This window comes from Ruditapes philippinarum, unplaced genomic scaffold (assembly GCF_026571515.1).
Source record: "Ruditapes philippinarum isolate M1 unplaced genomic scaffold, ASM2657151v2 ctg3556_1_1_1_1, whole genome shotgun sequence".
Lineage (NCBI taxonomy): Eukaryota > Metazoa > Mollusca > Bivalvia > Venerida > Veneridae > Ruditapes > Ruditapes philippinarum.
In genome coordinates this window covers 97029-119247 of record NW_026853476.1, presented here as the reverse complement: position 1 = coordinate 119247, position 22219 = coordinate 97029, and the positions used below count along the sequence as shown (strand labels likewise).

Below are 22219 nucleotides of genomic sequence, written 5' to 3'. Positions count from 1 at the left end.
TTTCTTTTCTTCCTTTTCTTTGGTTTCGGTTTAACGTTGCACCAACACATTAAAGGTCATATGGCGACTTTCCAGCTTTACTGGTGAAGGAAGACCTCAAATGGCCTTCCATGCATTATTTCAGGCACAAACAGGCACCTGAATATAACCACTTATTTCTGGAAGCTAGCAGGATTGCTTTCTCACATGAAAGAATTGTATTGCATAAAAAATCAATTTCTAATAAATTCTGACTATATTTCTTCATTATCATTTACAAATGTTTTCATTTTTAAAGTGCTGTGCTTAATATTTTGTAAGATTTTCAAATTTTATTTTTTCAGCCTTGAATGGACATCAGGTGAGTACCTATAAGGTCAACACATGGATAAATGACAATTTTTTTGCTATGTATGAAAAGTCTGCCAAAGTTTTATGTCATATGTTTAGTAAACATTCAATTTTGTTTTCATGTTTACCCCTTCAAATAAAAATACCATACAAAGTATGACATTTCATATGTCTAAACAATGAGGCTAATAAACTGTTTTATTATAAAGAAGGAAGACATAAAATACACATCAATATGTGAACAAACTGTGAAGTCATCCCATGAAAATGTCAATCAGCGCCAGATTTATATTTTCATTGACACTATAACAAGTATAAACATTTTTTTCATCAACATTAAAGCAAATAATAAACATTCGCTTTATTCTTTGTTAACAATCTTTTATATATATCATAAATGTATTAATAAACAACATTCAATGCCAAAAGAGCAAGGCAATTAAGGAAAATGAAATTGTATTTCAATCAATGAGGCACTGGACTTAGTCTATCTAAGGATAGCTAACAGTTTGAGCTCAAATCCTATCAGAGGCAAGAGCAAGAAACTTAAAGATGACACTAAGTGCTTAGTATTGGTTGGTGCTAGGAATGGCATCCTCATCATGATCAACAACATCATAATTATCATCAACAACAACATCATCACCATCATCATCATTATAGCAATCATCATCATCAACATCATAGCCATTATTATCAACAACATCATCATTATCACCATCAACAACATAATTATTATCAACGATCATCATCATCCCCACCATCATCATCATTATCATCATCATCAACATCATCAATATTACCAAATTTGTATTATTATCTATTTCTAAATATTAAATTATAGGTGCCTCAAGTGTCTGACTCATTAAGAATATTGGAGCAATCTTGTAAAAGTATAAGAAAATTTAAACCTTGGTACAATCAAAAAATACTCATATACTTCTATAAAGCCTTCAAAATTAAACAAAAAATATCCTAACAAAATTCTTTCTGGTAACACATGTTACATTCTATAGAAAAATATCTTTTCTCACAATATTTAAGTAAAGCATAGATGAGTATTAAGAAATGAAGCCAATAATATCATAAATGGAGTAAAGGTTTTATACCAGGTGAAACATACTTTAAGTAATTCAAAAATTGTACAGTCACATTGCCTTGCTGATTTCTAAAAATTTAACCCATTAACCTCTGCATTCATGTAATAGATTTTACCTGTTTTGAAATTAGAACTTTTCATTGAAAGTTTAAGGGGTTTTAATAGTAAAGTGCAAAAATTGAGCTGCCAACAGATTAAAGCCTGGTCAGACTGCATGGAGGCAATTGCCTGGCTCTAATTTATATGAGACATCAATTCAATCAAGTTAAGAAAAGTGTCTGATTAATATATACAAATTACCTAAGAAAACAAAATAAAATGTTCCTTAACAAAATATTCAGTAGCTTTGGTATAAGAAGTTATATGTAAAGAAAAGAAGTTGAAACAATTTCAACTCTACTTTAATGAATTCATTTACAGTAAACAGAATTTAAAACTGTCAGAAAAATAAATTTTATTTCATCAAAACATTGACATTCGGAGAGATCTTTTGGGGTACTAATATATCATGGTAATATTATTGATCAACACAGTCATCTAAACTTAGAAAATACCTACCATCAAGAAAATCATCGCTGGACTTTTCACTTCTTGTATCAGCAGAGTTCTCAAGTCGAGCCGGTACTGATGACTCTCGGTTTAGCTTTGTACGGAAAACCGGTGTATCCGAAATTCGCTCTTCTAAAAGACTTCCGATAGAACTTCGACTTGCTGCATCTGACCCTGTCCTCTCCCCTCGGGGTGGTAATGGCGGCGGCATCGGAGGGCCTAACAAATATATTCAATTCGATTTAAAACACTCAGGACTGAGATATTTAAATTGAACCGCTAGCATATTTATATCCTTTCTATGTTACATGTATTCTATAAAGCAGGCCAGTTCACACATATTCTTCATAATTTTTTCGAAACATGCAAATAAGAAAAAAAAGTAGAATACCAATAATTGAATACTATAGTACACTCTTTATTATATTGTGTGTCTTCTTCTACATTTTACAACTTTAAATTTATATGGGTATGAACATGTTTATATGCATTTATCTAAAATATATAATATTATAATTACATAACATTAAAGGGACTCCAATATGATCCATACATAGGCCTTAAAACATAAAATTTGAAATTCTCACACATCATTTTTTTAACTCCGGGGTGCACTTCTAATAGAAAAACATATACACCAGACAAAGACCAAACTCATATACTCAAAATTGAACTCAAAATTAATTTTGTGTGCAATTCTTTCCCTGATTTGAGTTAAAAGCATTTAATTGCTTTTCAAATTTGGGTCATTTTGCACAATGAAAATTAATGTCCGTGAGCGAATAACTGAAACATTTGCACACAAGTTATTGGTCAAGATCTACATGATATGATCTTATACAAATCATGAAAAAGTTATTCTGGACCATTCATGTCAAAAATAACCCTAATGGAGTCCTTTTAACCCTTTTCCTGCTATATTTCTATAATGGATCTGTCCAGATTTGAATTAAAACCAGTCCATTCAAAGTTCAAGGGATTTCAATATCTGAATATAAAAATTGAGCTGCCAACAGTATAGAGCCTGGTCAGACTGCACGGATGCGCAGGCTGGCCTGGCTCTATGCTGGTGGCAAAGGCTAATCACTTGGTTCCAGCTGAGGTTAAGGGTTCATGACATGAGGACTCTATGACAATATCCAATTGATCAAAACTTATTTTTACCTGATTGTCCAGAAAGCTGCTCCTCAGAGCTTGTGGATTTCGATAAGGGAGACAACTCAAGTGCCTTTTCATACCCTGAGTCACTGAGAGTTCTCTGGAGTTGTGGGATCTCATACATGCTCTCCTCATCTTCAACTTTGGAGGGCTTGATCTCATCCAGGCTGTAAAGGGAGGTAATGAAAAGTTTATATTCAAGAGCTGTAAAGGGAGGTAATGAAAAAATTATTGTTTAAGAGCTGTAAAGGGAGGTAATGAAAAAATTATTTACAAAAGCTGTAAAGGGAGGTAATGTCAATTTACAAACATTAAAGCTGTCACATCCAACTGGTCACTCATTATATTTCAATGATAGGTACAAAAACTATATAATAAACTCTCAAAATATAAATGCAAGTAGAGCTAGCCAACAGTTATAGCTATACATGTGTCTAGTAAACATCATACATTCAAGAAATATGGCAGTTTCTTTTAAACCTATGAAGTTGTTTATATATTTTCAAACTGTCATTTAGTGATTATATGCAAATGGCCGATTATCATATGCTATAAGTAATTTATATCTAAAGGTGTGTATTGTTTCTTTCAATGACATTTTAATCAAATCTTCACCAAGCTAGGAACAAAAATTGATATATATATATAATTATATTCAATATCTAAACAAAACTTTATAATTGCGAAGTCCAATATCAATCAACTTGTTAATCAAAAACAAAAACCTAACATTAATTAAGCCAATGATAAAAAAAAAAGTATAGAATAATGAAAACTTAACATTTTGTTTGGGCAAAAAATTAAATAGCAAAAACTGAAAACTGCATTCTTAGAAGCTAATTGCAAATAGCTAGTGATGTAAATTAAAAAATTTGCATGGTCTAACCTGGGATAACCCTAACAGTATAATTTGAAAATCTGATTATGAGTAACTATTGAGGAAAACCTAACAATTTTCTTGGCCTAACATTAATTAACTATAAAACAGTGACATAACTCAGTACCATAAAAATTGCACAGTCAACCATGAATCACTACAGGTGTGTCCAGCATGAACTGATAATAGTAAACTCAATATCTGAACCAAAAAAAAACAGTAAATATAAACCTACAAATTTGCTTGGCCTAACACTAAAAACATGAAATAACAATGAATATAAACCTATCAATTTGTTTGGCCTAACTCAAAAAAACACAAAATAACAATGAATATCAACCAACCAATTTGCTTGGCCTAACACTAAAAACGAAAAATAACAATGAATATAAACCTACCAATTTGCTTGGCCTTACACTAAAAATACAAAATAAAAATGAATATAAACCAACAAATATGCTTGGCCTAACACTAAAAACACAAAATAACAATGAATATAAGCCTACCAATTTGCTTGGCCTAACACTAAAAATACAAAATAACAATGAATATAAACCAACAAATTTGCTTGGCCTAACACTAAAAATACAAAATAACAATGAATATAAACCTACCAATTTGCCTGGTCTAATACCAAAAACTTGAAATAACAATGAATATAAACCTACCAATTTACTTGGCCTAACACGAAAAATACAAAATAAAAATGAATATAAAACCAACAAATATGCTTGGCCTAACACTAAAAACACAAAATAACAATGAATATAAGCCTACCAATTTGCTTGGCCTAACACTAAAAATACAAAATAACAATGAATATAAACCAACAAATTTGCTTGGCCTAACACTAAAAATACAAAATAACAATGAATATTAACCAACAAATTTGCTTGGCCTAACACTAAAAATACAAAATAACAATGTATATAAACCAAACAATTTGCTCGGCCTTACAACAAAAACATGGAATAACAATAAATATAAACCAAACAATTTTCATGGCCTAACACCAAAAACAAACCTCAGATCAACAAACTTCACACAAAATATCAACTGTAACATTTTAAAATTTAAGATGAAGTTGGTTTATAGTAACAAAAATCAAATATTGAGGAAAATACAGCCTAACATTGAAATTAACTGACAAGGAAAACAGTAGGAAAACATTACAATTTTTAAACAACTCAAGAAACATTTAAAAAAGAAATTTAACCTAACAATTTCCTAGCCATCCTGACAAATTGCCAAACAACTCAGGAAATTATAATATAAGAAAACTGAACAATTTGCTTGGCCTTAACATGAAATAAATAAAACAAGTTATGAGAACCTTAGACTTACATTGGCTTGCCCTATACATATAATAGCAAAACATATAACTTAAGAACCTAATTTAGACTAGGCTTGGCCTAAAAGTGAAATTATGAAAACTACTTTTTTAATGAAAACATAATAAAAAGTTGCTTAGCTTATATAGCCCAGTGTATAAACAAAACTTATTTTACTTCCTGTGATCACAAGAGAGATACAAGATAAAATATAAAGGCTCATAATAAAGGTACAGTGATTCGAAGTAACAAGGAAATAACTTGCTTGTAATCCCAAGACAAATTATGCACAAATGTATTAACTCGCAAGACAGGGTACAGTTCAGTAATTTCCATTACCTACTGTGTACATTTAAGTACTTAGTATCAAAGTCATAACAAAAATCTTATTTGCATTTGTTTGGCCTAAATATGAAATAACCTAAAAACTGATAAATATTTTTGCTTGGCCTAATATGTATTTTACAGCTATTATATCAATGCAGTGAGATGGGCAATTTGTCATTTTCTCTCTCTGATGACATTTACCTATTATCTGTACTGTCAAATATAGGAAGCTGTTAATTACATTAAGATTGATAATGGTATCAAATTATGTCCCATATTGTACACCATAAATAATCTGCAGGTTTTTTTCCCCCTTTAAGATTAATGTAGGTTTTCGAGAGAGTTTTGGATGTAACCTCATTTTAAATCTTGATATTACATGTTTATTTTTTATATTATATTAACTTACATTATACACAGACAAACTAAGCTGTGGTATTTACTGCAAAACTTTTAACTTAGTCAGGTAGGAGTTCAACAGTTTGACCTCCCACAATAACATACTTTCATTTGTTTTTGTTGTTTTTTTGGGTTTTTTTGTGTTTTTTTTGTCCTTTCGCAGATATTAAATCTATAGAATAACAACTTTAAAAGATAAATAATTTCACATCCCTATGATATTAAGTGGCAAAGGCTAACCACTGTCAGTTTGGCTATGCTCATGACGAATTAGGGCCTGTTTGAGTATTGAAACTAAAAAATTAGGTGTAAAACTATTATGGTTTAAGAAGGTCGGTCTATACTTCAAAATGAAATGATTTGTAAAACATTAAAATTACCTGCCATCTGTGGTGTCAATATCATCATACACCTTAACCTCACTCTGAAATACACAAACAAAGTTATTTACAGGTTTTTATGCAATTGATTGGTGTGAAAAAATACTTATTTTACCTTTATTTAAAACAAGATCTTCAAACACCATTTTAGGCAGGCAATTATACCCCAGGATAAAAAAAAATGTCCTTGATCAAATTTTTTTTCTAATTAAAAAATAGTATTTCGATTCAGGCCTATAAAAAGCATTATTTTACTTTTTATCAATTCCAGAAGCAGGACATTAAAGAATTAGACAATATCAACAGCTAGGAAAAAAGGAGGTTTTCTTAAAACTTATTTGTCTAACAATGACTGCAACAATCTGCAACAATCTGTTACAATAATATCAGTCTGATGAAAGGTTAAGGTCATATGGGGACTATTCAGCTTTCTATGACGGAGGAAGACCTCAGGTGTCCTCAGTGCATTACTTCCGACACCGGGGCAGTGACGTGAGACCGTGGTGGTGGACCGTTGAGACCGGTGGGTGGTGGACCGTTGAGACCGGTGGGTGGTGGACCGGTCAGTGTAAAAAGCTCATCAGAGCTTATGTTTATTGTTGATGTATCCGACTTATAAATAAAATTTACTTGACTTGACTTGATTTGGTGAGTAGAGAAGGACCATAGATAATGTTAGTAAAACTTTTAATACAACCCTTTTGTATATACATTGTATTAATGCTTAAGATAATGCTGTAAAATTGTGTTAATTTATGGAAGATCACAAGTTTCCTCATCAATGCGAGGACGGGTGAGGGGGGGGGGGGGGCGGAGGAAGTAAATTAATATTATGTAATTGTGAATCAAGGAAACTAAAAACTAAAAAAAATCTAATGAAAGATGACTTTATCTGGGTAAAAGGTGATAAAATGATAAATAAAATGTATGGTCCTTGAAACTTCTCTGTATTTGATATCTTTAAAATATCAAACTATCTTAAAGGAAAAAAACTTAACAGATTTTTCATAACAATGTTTAAGGAAGCAAGGAAGATAAGTAATTTCTATTTGCTGCCAAACATTAATTTCACTTAAACCAATACTAGCGCACCCCCTCCCTACCTCTTTCATCTCCTACCCCAAGAATAAACACAAACTCACACCATAACCCCCATCAAGAAAACATATGTACCTATATATCAAATAACCATTATAAAATCTGTCTAGAGGATTACAAACAAAGCATGTAGGAGCATGTGGAAGTCACTTTGAACCTGCATTATAGGTTAAGTATGTTCTTGTAATAAAAATCTAATGAGCATGAAAGTAGATTTTAACAAGCCTCATCCGTTGAATACCTGGATCAAACTGTTCCTGCAGTCTGGGTGTATTAAATTAACTAAACTTCTAATATTGTGTAATAGCCTCTGTTTGACTTGAGATATTCTAACTTTAATCAAATATAACACAACTCTTCTAAGGTGGAAATTTAAAACAGCACTTTAACAGTCTCTGTTAAATCTGACGCCTAAAAATTGCAAAAAAAGCTTTTAATGTCTAAAAAAAAATGTTATTCTTTGAAATTAAGGGTGGAATGTGGCATATTGAAACTTGAGGGTAGAGGGTTGCAGATTGAAATTTGAGGGTGGTGGGTTGTAGATTGAAACTTGAGGGTGGAAGATGGCATATTGAAACTTGAGGGTGGAGGGTTGCAGGTTGATATTGGATGTTGGATTGCAGGTTGAGGAGTATGGAGAGTTACAGATTGAAACTCGATGGTTGAGGGTTGCAGATTGAAACTTCAGGGTTGAGACTTGTGTATATGGAGGGTTGCAGGTTGAAACTTGAGGGTTGCAGGTTAAAACTTTATGGTGGAGGGTTGCAGGTTGAAGCTTGCGACTGAAGAATTGCAGGTTGAGGCTTGAGGATTTCAGGTGGGGGTTGCAAGTTGAAGCTTAATGATTGAAGGTTGCATGTTAATGCTGGACGTTAAAATGTTGCAACTTGGGGTGGAGAATCACAGGTTGAAACTGGTGGCTGAAAAGTGGTTGCATATGAAGGTTGTGAGGTTAAAATTGGAGGGTGGAGAGTGGCAGGTTGAAGGTGTAACAAATAATCATTTCTCATTACAGTTTTGTAAGATAAATGATTACTTTTAATTTAATTCAGATATTATTTTACTCACTTCACAATTCAAATATCAATCTGCTTTCTTTAAAATAATTACCTTCTCCTTTCATAAAAGACTAATTTATTAGTTTTACATGTATTTACAGGGACACTTTATAATTATTATACCGTTTTGTAAAATATATTTTTATATTCATATTTTCTTATATTGAGGCTGGAGGGTTGCAGGTTGAAACTTGAGTGTGGAGAGGGTTGTGCATAGCATACTCACCATAAAGTTTTAAAAAGCTTGTTTACATCCTAAATAATGAGGCAATTGACTGACTGCATAATGCGCTTTGAAAAAAATGCTGATTATTTTGTCCAATGGTTTGGTGATTGTACATAACACATTAAAGAGGAAAGTTCTAAATGTGCACAGATTCCACTGATGACCTCAATTAAAATGGGACCAGGTGGGGTAACATGTATTATTGTGTTTATTGCATTTTTTTTTTCAATTTAAGCAGCTCTATAATGGGTATGACACTATTTTATTTGTACAATTTATGGGTCTTTTATCTGGGATTTTGTAAAGATGTATTCAATTTTTGAATTCAGAGTATGGCACATTGATTACAATGCTGGAATTGAAAAAAAAAAAATTTGAATCAATTATTCTTAATATTTACTTGAGTATGTGTGCATGCACTGTCTGGCCTAAAAAATTAAACCAGAATCGAAAACGAAACCGTTATGCAAATCCAGAGATTGATTCTTAAACTGTGTTTAAACATAGTCATAATAAACATTTTGCTGTTATGTAAACATTTCAAACAGGGGGAATCGAAATACAAGCTGGCCATGATGAAACAGTGGAGAAAACAAGAAAATCTTCAGCTACAGTGAATAAATATTTAAACATTAATTGGGTACTCTATTCCTTGCCATGAAAAAACTGTTTCCTATGTAAGAATTTTGTTTAATAATATCAGGTGATTTGGCAAACCAATAGGAATCTGAACGAAAACATACTCAATCTTCCCAAATCTTCAGAATTCCTTAAGGTCTTAAAAAAAAAATGGTGCAATAAGCCTTTTACGTTGTTTTTTTAAAATCATGTTGGGACAGTCTTTGAAGGTAGTTCAGTGACATGTTTATTCCAACATTATTGGCTGAGAAAAAAACAAAGTGTTTTATATGAACACTATTTGTAAAAGCAGGATAACTTCCTATCCATGGCAAAAAGTATCCCTAACTAAACAGATTCAAACCGGCAGCAGTAAACAGTCTGGCAGGCTGAGTATTTCCATGATGCTGACATACATGTATTTTACAAGAAACTTGTTTTTGTTTTGTTTTTGTTTTTTTCACTGTGAAGCTAAGGTCACATGTCATTAGAGGAATACGTTACCTTAGGTGTTCCTCTATTCAATATTGTAAACACAAGATGGCACTGGAGTAGAACTGTAATGCGCCTTTTTTTTGCTTGTGTGTTGCTTTTTTTGTTTTTTGTCGCTCCAACACGTTAGAGGTCATTATGACGATTTTCCAGCTTTTACTTGTGGAGGAAGAGTGCCTCTCCATGAATTATTTCAGACACAATTATGCACCTGAGTAGAACCAAAGGCATTCCACAGGCTAGCTGGATAGCTGCCTCACATGAAAGAATCCAAAGCTCATTGTGGGATTCAAACCTTTAATGTTGAAGGGCAAGTTATATTGAAGTCAACAACCTTAAACCACAAGCCAGGTATTCACTGCCCCTTATAAAAAGAAATTAATTCTAATCATAAAGTAGCTTCATGTACCCTTTGGTACTTGCATAATCAGTTCTGTATTAAGATAAACAAAATTATAAAACATTGAACAAAGTATATTACAGGGGCGTTCGTGGCAGTTGACTTCAAACCACTTGCCCCTCACTGCTGTGGGTTCAAATCCCAACAAGGACTTTGGATTCTTTCATGTGAGGAAACTATCCAGCTAGCTTACGGAATGTTGGTGGTTCTACTCAGGTGCCTGTTTGTGCCTGAAATAATGCATGGAAGGGCACCTGAGGTCTTCCTCCACCAGTAAAGCTGGAATGTTGCCATATGACCTATACTGTGTTGGTATGACGTTAAACCAAATCAAACAAACAAAGTGTATTACAAGAGCCGGTCAAACCATGTGATGCTCCCCGCTCCCCCAAATAGGTTTTGAACACAGAAAAGTATACCTCTTGTAGTTTCAGAGTTATGTCCTGAACAAAAATCAAAGTGTAAAAATGAACAAAGGGCAATAACTCCAAAATTTGGCAAGGCAGAGTTATAGTTCTTTTGCAATGCACTTCTACTAAATGAGATCTATCTACCTACCAAGTTTCTTGTGGATACCTCTTGTTGTTTACGAGCTAGGTCACGGACAAGAAAGGGGGTAGGACAGACAAAGCAGCAACTAAATGCTCTCCGTTTGGGGAGCATAAAAACTTAGCAGGCAACAGTCTGGATATGTCTTGAGCATTTCTTTAATAATGGATCAACAATTATGCTGACCTTGCTAATTAAAACCTAAGGTGCAAAATAATATGTACAGAGGACTGAATGATCTATTCTTACAAGAGCATTGCATGCGATGTTAATACATGAGAAAATAATATTTTCCAGTGTATAACGAGAAAAAGACCTACCACATCAGGTGATGTTGGGGTATCTCCTTGTAGGGCTCGTGAAAGTTCTCTCTGATACGCAGCGAAATCGTCTTGCTCCGAACTTGGTAAACTGCCATGATTAGACGATGGTGGCGAACTGTGTAACGGATATAGTCGTACACCTAATGCTGAAAATGTAACAAATATTTGTATCAATCTGATCATCAATCACTTAAGAGGCCATTAGTCAAACTAGTTATCTAATGATCACTAGCCGCATGTGTTCAAACCCCCTCAGGGGTAAGTCCTTGATTCTTTGAGCAAATTTAGACTTAACAGTCATTGCTCAATACTTGTTCATGTTCCAGGAACGTATTCGAAAGTGTGTCTATAAGCAATTATAGCTTCTTACGCAATGGAACTTCAATAAATTCTGTATAGACTTAGAGGCCACTTACAATAATCTTATCGCAATCCTCTTATTATAAGCCAGACCAACCTTTAATACTTTTGTGCATTCTTAACAAACCCTTAAGGTGAATAAAGTTATACATTGTATATCTGCTGCCTAAAATATTGTTTGAATATCCAAAAAGGAATATTTCCTGAAATAAATATAGAAGTAAATTGCCTTAAAAGTGAATGGCGCACGCACAAAATCATTGCTAAAATGGTTAAAACCAAACTCAAAATAGCAGAATAATAGTTTGTTCAGGAACGTTTTTTTCTGTTTATGTACAATATTCATGTGTGTTAAATAACAGAGACATTTTACGCGAACATTGATCAAAGAAGAAGCATTAATGCTATATTTCTTCATAAAAGCTTGTTTCGTTTTTGATTTTTCCTAAAGAAAAACCATTTTGTCATACTTTCTAGTGACTTATGTTATGTTTTGATAATGAAACTACCAGGGCAGTCATTTTGCAGCAAAGGGCCCTGAGACATGCATATTAAAAATACATGCAACAACAGCACATGCTCACGTGATTTTATCAATTATTGCAGCTCACGTGATTTTATCAATTATTGCATGTTTTCTTCTCTTAAATGTAAATAACCTGTGTGTGCAATTTTTATACAAGAATTTTTATTCAAATACAATCTTGATAAAAAAAACCTGAATTAAAAAGCCTTCAATAGGCCCATTTTCATTAACTTTCAAACAGAAAAAAATCTGCTAAATTGCTTTTTCTTTCCTTCAAAGATATAAAAGCAAATATTTCACAAAAGAAAAATAATATGTGAAGCATCTGTATTGTATACTATAAATTGCTCATTTTCCTATCATGCATTAATCCATTTTATTATTGAGTATTTTTTTCACCTTTATGATGGAATTATTTTATTTTTTTTACTTCATGTAAAATATACATTACAAAATACCTGGAAATCATACATGTACATTACAATATACAATATAAATAAATTCATGAAGTAAAAGCAGATGTAACCTCTAGATTTATGCAATTTTAACTTTATCGTATTTTTATTTGATTTTGATTACCAAAATTTTTAAACCAACAAAAACAAAATTCTAGTCAAAATTATTGAGTTAATAAATTAACCTAAAATTCACCAAAAAAAATTATTTTCCATCTTTTAAAGCAGCATGCCTCAGATTCATGCTAATTTTCATGAAAAAGAATTTAAATATTTTTTTGAATTCAAATATGGTGAAGTGAACAAAAAATTACTTGACACATTAAAACTGCAAATCTATGTAACCAAATGAAGTAAAAAGTATGCAAAAATAACCCTTTCTGCGTTTAAGTCATTGACAAGTAAAACTGTATAATAACTCATTAATTGCACATGAAATAAAAAAATGTCTTGAATCTTGAAATCTAAATAAATTTTTTAGAAGATTGAATTTCTTGAAATATTTAGGCTCATCTGGAGGCATGCAGTTTTAAAGGCACATGCTGCTTAAAATAGAAATACAAATTACTGTTACAGGTACATGTACATAATATTTACTGGTAAAGATTGAACAAATAAAACACCAACTCAAATCTCAACAAGCCCTTCTATAAAACCAAACAGGTTATGAGTCAAGTGATAAAAAAGTCTGCCAACCAGTCTCAGTTTGAAGCCAGTAACTTAACTTACATTACACCAGCACTGGTTGATTACAATTAAAGTATATTTTTAACCTAAATCACAGATGAAATATTTCAATAAAATTTGAAGAAAAAAAATCAAATAGTAAAATTATGTTGTTTTTATTACCTCATTTGAAAGATTTAAATTGTAATATAGAATGCAGTGAGGTGGTTTGGTTTTTATGTCACACCAACAGTGTAATTATCATAATCATTATGGAGACTTTCCAGATTTACTGGTGCCTAAGGTATCCCTCCATGCATTATTTCAGGCACAAATGGACACCTGAGTAGAACCACCAAAGCTAACTAGATAGTTTCTTCACATGAGAAAAAGTCTGACATCACTGGCGAGACTTTAAAAGTTTCAGGATTTAGGAGTTAGACTCAAGAGTGGTTTCTCAAGCTTACTATCATCAAATTTGACTCTCAAATTAGCTATATTCAAACTATTCCAATGTATTCCAATATATTCCAATATATATATATATATATATATATATTCCAATTTCAGACAAAAATTTGACATATTGACTTACAACGAGGTCGTGGGGGGATGGAGGGAGGCAGTTTAATGATGTCTAGTCTCTCTAAGAAGTATTGACGCTGTTCTTCGGCATATTCCGACAGTGTTTCATTAGCAAGAACGTTACTTAAATAGTCTTCTATACCAGGCAGCAAGTCTGTAAATAGAAAATACAACATTGTAATGATATCAAATCAATTTTCTACAGATTTATGTTATTATACCTTTGTATTTTACTTAAAAAATGCAAAAGATTCAATCTTACTAAATATGATAACTGAATCTCTGTTGATGATATAGAGGAAGATTTCACAGACTGGGACTTTTATGAGTTGATATACCAGACTAAAGTGAGGAAATCAGTGACACAGTCAACACAATAAATGTGGCATTACAGACTGTGACCAAAATTTTCCATGAATGAGCGTAAATGCATCTTCTTCTTGTGCTAGCAAGAAAGGCCAGTTGAATCAAAAAAGCAAAAACAAGCTGGTAATAAATTATACAAAGATCAGATTTATTTAACAGGAAATTAATCAGAGCTCACAATTAGGCAAACACAATGAACTGTACAGACTCGCAATAAATGATACACTGTGATTCCTTTGAAAAGTACATACATCAACAGTGAATCTACTAGTATGCGGTTTACAAGTAAATTTCTAATTTTTAAACAACCCACGTTGATAAGACTCAGTTCCCTTCAATTTGTAATATATTCTCAATGAAAGTTGTGCATGAAATTCAAATTACCATTGTACTTGTAACAAACAGTACTGAGTTGTAACTAAGTTGAAAATGTTTAAGGAGAATTCTCTTCATTTTTTTGGGACATGAAATTTTGAAACTTTGTCAAAGGGAACATTTTCCTAGGTTGATAGTCTACCAGACCAAAGCCAAGATCAACTCTCATTTGTGTGATTTAATCATGATCTGCACTGTTTGCCATCAAATCATGGTCTGCAATGTTTTTAATCAAATCATGATCTGGACTGTTTGCTATCAGATCATGGTAAGCACAGTTTGCTATTAAATCATGGTCTGCACAGTTTGCTATTAAATCATGATCTGTACTGTTTGCTATCAGATCATGATATGTACTGTTTGCTATCGAATCATAGTCTGCACTGTTTGCTTTCGAATCATGGTCTGCACTGTTTTGCTATCAAATAATGGCTTGCAATGTTTGCTACCAAATCATGGTCTGCACTAGTTGCTACCCCATCATGGTCTGCACTGATTGCCATCAAATCATAGTCTGCACTGATTGCCATCAAATCATAGTCTGCACTGATTGCCATCAAATCATGGTCTTCACTGTTTGCTATCAAACCATGGTCTTCACTGTTTGCTATCAAACCATGGTCTTCACTGTCTGCTATCAAATCATGGTCTGCACTGTCTGCTATCAAATCATGGTCTTCACTGTCTGCTATCAAACCATGGTCTTCACTGTCTGCTATCAAACCATGGTCTGCACTGTCTGCTATCAAATCATGGTCTGCACTGTTTGCTATCAAATCATGGTCTGCACTGTTTGCTATCAAATCATGGTCTGCACTGTTTGCTATCAAACCATGGTCTTCACTGTCTGCTATCAAATCATGGTCTGCACTGTCTGCTATCAAATCATGTTCTGCATGCACTGTCGAGTTTGCTATCCATTCAGTATTTTATTTTTACTTTTTTCCTAAATATGCCAAATGATTTTGTCCAGATTGAAAGATGGACAAGTCCATTTAAGTTATTTGGTGTGGTAATAAAGGTTTATATAATTACAACACTATCTTATCAGTACAGATTTAAAAATATGACCTTGTCAATTGACCAGTTACCTAAAATTATCAATTTTATCAGTCCATATATTGGGACATTGTCGCATAAAACCTGAGCCACTTGACAGTTTAACCACCATGGTAATCTCAATTTATAACTGGCCATGATAACTGACCAGGGGTAATAATGATATACCTAGACCTACCTGAAGTTCAAAGGCTATTTTTTAAAGATTCATTTATTTCATGAGAAAATAAATACAGAGTGACACATTTAGATGACCATGTTATTTCAGCTGTTTTTTATAATAAAAACAAATCAGCTTTTTGAATGCTTTTGAATGAAATTGATAATTTGATAAATTTGATATTTTAGTGTATCATAGTATAATTTGAATTAAGTAAATTTGAACAAATATTTTTCAATGTTGCTGTTCTTATGTCAAACTCATGTGCTTAAATGACAGATTTCCAACTTCCATATTATAATGAGCAGTTATCTAATATGCTTCTGGCCCAAAACTAAAGTATATCACAATATGCTGATGGCATCAAAATACTTTTTCAATTCCTCTGTAGCAAACGGCACAAAAAAATCGGGTTTTTTAATATATTTTTTTAATTTTAATATGTCTAATCAGGTCAATCATACAGGGAGTATATGAATACATGTATATTCTAAATAAAAATATCTGGGAAAAAAGTCATCCCTCGGAAGCATTAAAAGCAGCAAAATTGCATGAAAATTGCAGACAGTCAACAAAGTCATTGTTTAGCATCAGCTATAGTACTTTTACACCATTATGATATCTGATTATCATTTTACATAATATTCAAGTCGTATAAAAAAAAATTGTGATACTAGTTATAACACGCTGCTAATGGTGAATATAGAGGATATTTGTTTGTTTTGCATGTAAGATTGAAATATAATTTCACTGAGTGAACACCAGATGCAATATTTTCACGAGTGGCGTAGCCACGAGTGAAAATATAATAGCTGGTGTTCACGAATGAAATATATTTCAATCTTATATGTAAAACAAAAAAAATTTCTTTTTATTTCATGCTTTTTAAGTGATTTTAAGTATTATTTACTGATTTTGCCGCGTAACTCGCGCATTCTCCTTTGTGACGTCATCACATCATGACGTCACATCATCAATTTTGAAATATAGTTCTGTTAAATTTCTCTAATTTTGTTACATTTTTAACATGATGTGTGGTGACATCGACTTTCTTTTCATAAAGAAGCAAAATTTACGCATGACAGCGTTTATTTCTGCCTGTTATTCCATTTAGTTATGATTTTCTTTTCATCCGCATTTAGATATAGTCCGGCTACAGTGAAAATTATATTTTATAAATTTCACTAGTGGTTTATCAGAATATAATCATCTGATATATTACAATAAAACTCTGGAAAGCATGAAATAAAAGTCCCATCCTATTATTTACAATGTAAGATAGGTAACTTTTTTCAATTGGAAAGAGCAGTGATCGTAACTGTCAAAACAAAGGTCCACTAAACAAATCACTTATATCGCACATCAAACAGTACGCCAGTCATTTCCCTACCAACATAAACAAAAATATTGTGACAATATCCAGTGTTTTATTAAAAACGTTGGAGGTTTGAAAGTAGTTTATTGCCAAAGTTCACATATCATATGTTATTTATTGTTTACACCTGAGACACTACGAGTAATCAAGTGATCTTATTGTACAAACTACACCACAATTTGGACGTAATCTGAAACAATTTTGCCGGCTTTTTAAAAGACGTGATTGCACTATTAGGGAAATATTATGTTTATTTTATGTAAACTATTCTCTTTTTGTAGTCAAATTAGATCATTATAAAAGAATAAATCACTCAGAACAGATTTGATGTCAAATTCTACTCTTTATTTTCTTCTTTTTTTGTGGACATCATATAGTTTGAAACATTATGTATATATTTTAACTCTTACCACAGAAAATATCAGAAATGGACATGTCCATTTCTCAATCTATACAAAGCCATGTATTACTTTTAATCAAAATTTCAAAATGTATACTGACTGAATACCGAACAGTGCCGATCATGACTAAGACAGCACAGATCTAATGGTCTGAAAGTTGCTCGCATGGGTTGCGGTCTTAGCAGTTTAATGGTAAATAATCAAACTGGTTTGAATAGTTACTATTTTAGTTAATTGAGTTATTATTAATACAGTTAGTTTTTTTCTCAAACCCTTGTTATGATTCAGTTATATATTATCTCCATTAAAGCATTAATCTTTTTTAAGATTTATTGTGAAAGAATCACTGTCTCAAGTACACTGATTCTTGGCCTGAACTAGGGTATTTGTATCATAGGAGAAAACTTGGATCAGTTGACCCAATAAAACTTGACCCTTATTATACCTTCAGAACTGACACTTGTTCGACTTAAACAATATAAGTCATTTGAACACAATACGCCCATCATTAGAACACAATTCTGATATTATTCTGATATTATTTGAACAGAAGTCTTTGATCCTTTGAACACAGTAGTAAAAATCAAATTAACGACTGGAAACAAAAATTGAAACGATTGCCTTCTAACATATACAACAATAAAATAATAAAAATATTTGTCTCAATTTACCTATACAGTTTACTTAAAACATCTGTTTGTACAAAGAATCTTAATAGTTTAAACCATAGCTGCAGTATAAAATAGTTCAGACTAAACAATCAAAATAGTGCCCTCCCAAAGAAGATGTTTATTTTGGTTATATGAGCCGTGTCACTACAAAACCAACGTAATGCGTTTGCGACCAGCATGGATCCAGACCAGCCAGTAGTGCGCATCCGCCCAGTCTGATCAGGATCCATGCTGTTCGCTAACAAACCCTATAACAAGTAGAGAAACTGATAGCGAACAGCATGGATCCTGATCAGACTGCGGGGATGCGCAGGCTGGTCTGGATCCATGCTGGTCGCAAACGCATTATGTTGGTTTTGCTCATATAATAAACAACCCACTTTATAATAAAACATCTCCATCTCCCTTCTTAATAATTCCTCACTACAGATAACCATCTCATAACTATTTCCCAATTCGGGCCCATTCACATTGTCATGCAATTACACCAAAAAGTAAAATTAGTATAACGCATGAGTACAAAGGTACAAGAAAATCAACTGATTGAAGTTCTACTATACATTATACAATCATGTAATTATCAATTTTTAACATGTATCAAGTCCAAAACCAATGCAAAATTTACACAAATTTGAGCATTAACTGTATAATTGTATCAATATATGTACTGAATTGAAACATTGTGAAAGTGAAAACAAACTTCTCAACATTCAAAAAATGGTACATTTAGTGCTCTATTACCATTAAACCATAACTTTCTAAAATTGTGTTACCCATATGCCCTGCTCTGAATTTATATAAATACAATCATGTATAGGTATCATATGTAACACACATGCCCTGCTCTAAATTTAGAAAAGTCCATTTAAAAACATTTGTATAGTTATCAGGTGTAACTGACATTATAACCCTGCTCAAAATTTAGAAAAGTCCATTAGAAATATAGCTATCAGGTGTAACGGACATACCCTGCTCTAAATTTAGAAAAGTCCATATAAGTATAGGTTTCAGATGAAACGGACATGCCCTGCTCTAAATTTAGAATAGTCCATGTAAGTATAGGTATCAGGTGTAGCTGACATTATACAGTAAGCCTGCTCTAAACTTATAATAGTCCATATTAATATAGGTATCAGGTGTAACGGACATACCCTACTCTAAATTTAGGAAAGTCCATATAAGTATAGGTATCGGGTGTATTGGACATACCCTGCTCTAAATTTAGAATAATCCATAATGTAAGTACTGGTATCAGGACTGGTGTAACATACATGCCCTGCTCTAAATTTAGGAAAGTCCATTATAAGTATAGGTATCAGGTGTAATGGACAACCCTTGCTCTAAATTGAGAAAAGTCTATGTAAGTATAGGTATCAGGTGTAACGGACATACCCTGCTCTAAATTTAGAAAAAGTCCATATAAATATATATGTATCAGGTGTAACTGAAAAGGTTCATATAACTAGTTATCTAAAATATACTTGCAAAATACAATTCTAATCTATTCTGACTTTTAATCATAAGGTTGTGCAATTCTCACAAAGATTGTGCAAATGGAGAGAAAACTTCAACTAAAGATAAGCTTTTCAATCATACACTGCAGGAGCTTGGAGAACATAATATAACATTATGTCATGCATTCAAGTGATTCTAAAATTATACAAACAAACAGTAAAGATTGAGTTTTTGTGAAATTTGGGTGGTGCTGTAGGAAAAGAACATGGTTGTGTTTCATAATGTTTTAAAGAAGTTTTGTAAATTTTCCTCAAGTATGAGGGTATATAAAATGATAAAAGAATAAAGATTAACAATTTTCATGCCAAGACAAAAAAACTGTACAAGTTATTATTACCATTAGGAAGTCCTGATCCTACAGATATTCCATATTTTGTAAAGTCAATATTATGTCCACAATGAAGATTCCCATTATCTATTGATTTACTTCGTTTTCTACACATATTAATTTCTTCATACTTTCTAGGTTTTCTTAATTTTCTAGTTCGTTTGCTCCTTTCTTTTTGTTTCTTATCCAGTTCATCACATGACTCTAGAATGGTTTTAACTTCTTCATCATCCATGGAAGAGTCAGTTGCAGCCATCGTGATTGTTATATCTATATCAACTTCAGATGCATTCCGCTTTACACTAGAAGTAGTACCAACTTCACTAAGTTCACCAGCAACTTCCCCTTTGGAACCATTATTAAATTCTATGCTCCTATTGCCCTTCTTTGCAAATTCTCTTTCTGTAACATCTACTTTGTCATCAATTTCTCTTACCTCATGCACAGCATCTTTAACAAGAGAAGCATTGTCACCAACTTCTACATTAACTTCCTTTCCCATTTCTAAACATTCCTTTTCTTCATATGTTTCTTGTAATATGTCATCCAGTTCTTCATATTCACTCTTCTTTTTAAACAGTTCTGATATACACTCATTGATGTCTTTCTTTCCTTTAGCTTTGTCAGTTTCATTCATCTTAACAATGTTATCAAATCCATCATGTTCAATACCCAAAAATGGCAGTTATAAACTCAGCTTAAAGTCATGAGATAGAAATGATAAGCCTTTGCCACCACCAGTGCAGTTTCAGCTGGTTGCATGTTCGACCTAGCTCTAAACCGATGGCTGCCCAGGGGTTTGGTTGCAAGTCCGACCTGGCTCTAAACTGCTGGTTGCCTGTTGGACCCAGCTCTGTACTGATGACTGCCTATCATTAAATTTTCATCTTTTATCTTCAAAATTGATAGTGATCAGGTCCAAAAATTGAAACTGGACAATTCCAGTTAAGAACTTCAGCAGGTTAAGGGTTAAATACTGTTCACTCATCGCATATGACCAGGTTTAATTAAGCAAATTTAAGAATATCCTGGTGTTTGTATGTGATATTCTCCCTTTTAATCCTTTTAGTAATTTAGATGTGCAGCATTGTTAACGGCAAGTTACAGGCATTGTACCACAGACATTTATGCTTAAGTTTCTAAGCTTCTTATATGGCCATACCACTTGATTTATAACCATAAAATTTCAAGTTTAAGAATTATTTTTTAAGAATAAAAAGTCAAAAACTCAGTTTTTATTAAATTAAATAAAATTTAATTAATATCACATTTTTTATTATGCATGAATTTTACTTTTCATCGATTTAAATCCAAATTTTATTTTCTAAATTAATGTTTCCAAGCTATAATCAGAAAATTCAATTCTCAATCAATCATTTTTCACTTTAAACCAAACAAAAAAAAATCATTATTATTTCTTTGAATACACTATTTATCCAAACAACAACTGAACCACTTAGTTTTAAAATCCTGCAAATTTCTATTAAAACTTTCACTCTCCAAAACGTGTCTTAAATTCAAGAGTTTAACACTTTTGAAAAATGCATTTCTTAGAGATAGTGTGCCGCCTCTTTTTCCTTCATTTTTTCCCAGGTAAACTTAATCATCATGCTGAAATATACTGCATAACAAAACTTTGTAACAACTGACTTACACTACATACAAAAGGTATGCTAAGCTTCCAACCTGCACTACAGAACAAAGCAACATAACATACAATAATCCACTGCAATACTTCATTGTAACATCTACTTTAACTCCACAGAGGTTAAAAAACCTAAAGACATGAAATATAAATTTCAACGCTTTTCAATTTTGGGTTGTTTTACACAAATAGAATAGTTATTCTAGAAAATGGAATGAGCAAATGGCCTGAAATTTTGCACACAAGATTTTGGTCTAGACCTACTAATCTCGAAAAATTATTTCCAAGCCTGATATGTCATAAAACCTCAGTGGAGTCCCTTTAAACTAAATAAGAAAATTTTGTAACCTCTCATTTAAATATTGGAACAGATACCCAGTAGTAGGCATTTTACTTCATAAAATCTGTTTTACTAACCTCAAAACACCAGAACAGTTAAAATTACCTTTCTGGACCCAGAAGTGAATAGCATTATTTGTCACCAGTATAGGACCAGGCCAGCCTGAAGACCCTTGAAC

At 32.4% G+C, this 22219-nt stretch overlaps 1 protein-coding gene across 1 annotated transcript in view; it reads right to left on the bottom strand.

Moving 5' to 3' along the window:
- Positions 1-20773, bottom strand: part of LOC132736992 (uncharacterized) — a 31977-nt gene extending 11204 nt beyond the window's left edge. The window contains exons 1-6 of the mRNA XM_060724222.1: positions 20066-20773; positions 13817-13960; positions 11212-11360; positions 6451-6494; positions 3143-3303; positions 1988-2197 (exon numbers count right to left, since the gene is read on the bottom strand). Of these exons, the coding sequence (XP_060580205.1) occupies positions 1988-2197; positions 3143-3303; positions 6451-6494; positions 11212-11360; positions 13817-13960; positions 20066-20693 (1336 nt within the window). The 5' untranslated portion in view covers positions 20694-20773. The remainder of the gene's footprint in view (positions 1-1987; positions 2198-3142; positions 3304-6450; positions 6495-11211; positions 11361-13816; positions 13961-20065) is intronic.
- Between the last annotated feature and the right edge of the window lie 1446 nt (positions 20774-22219).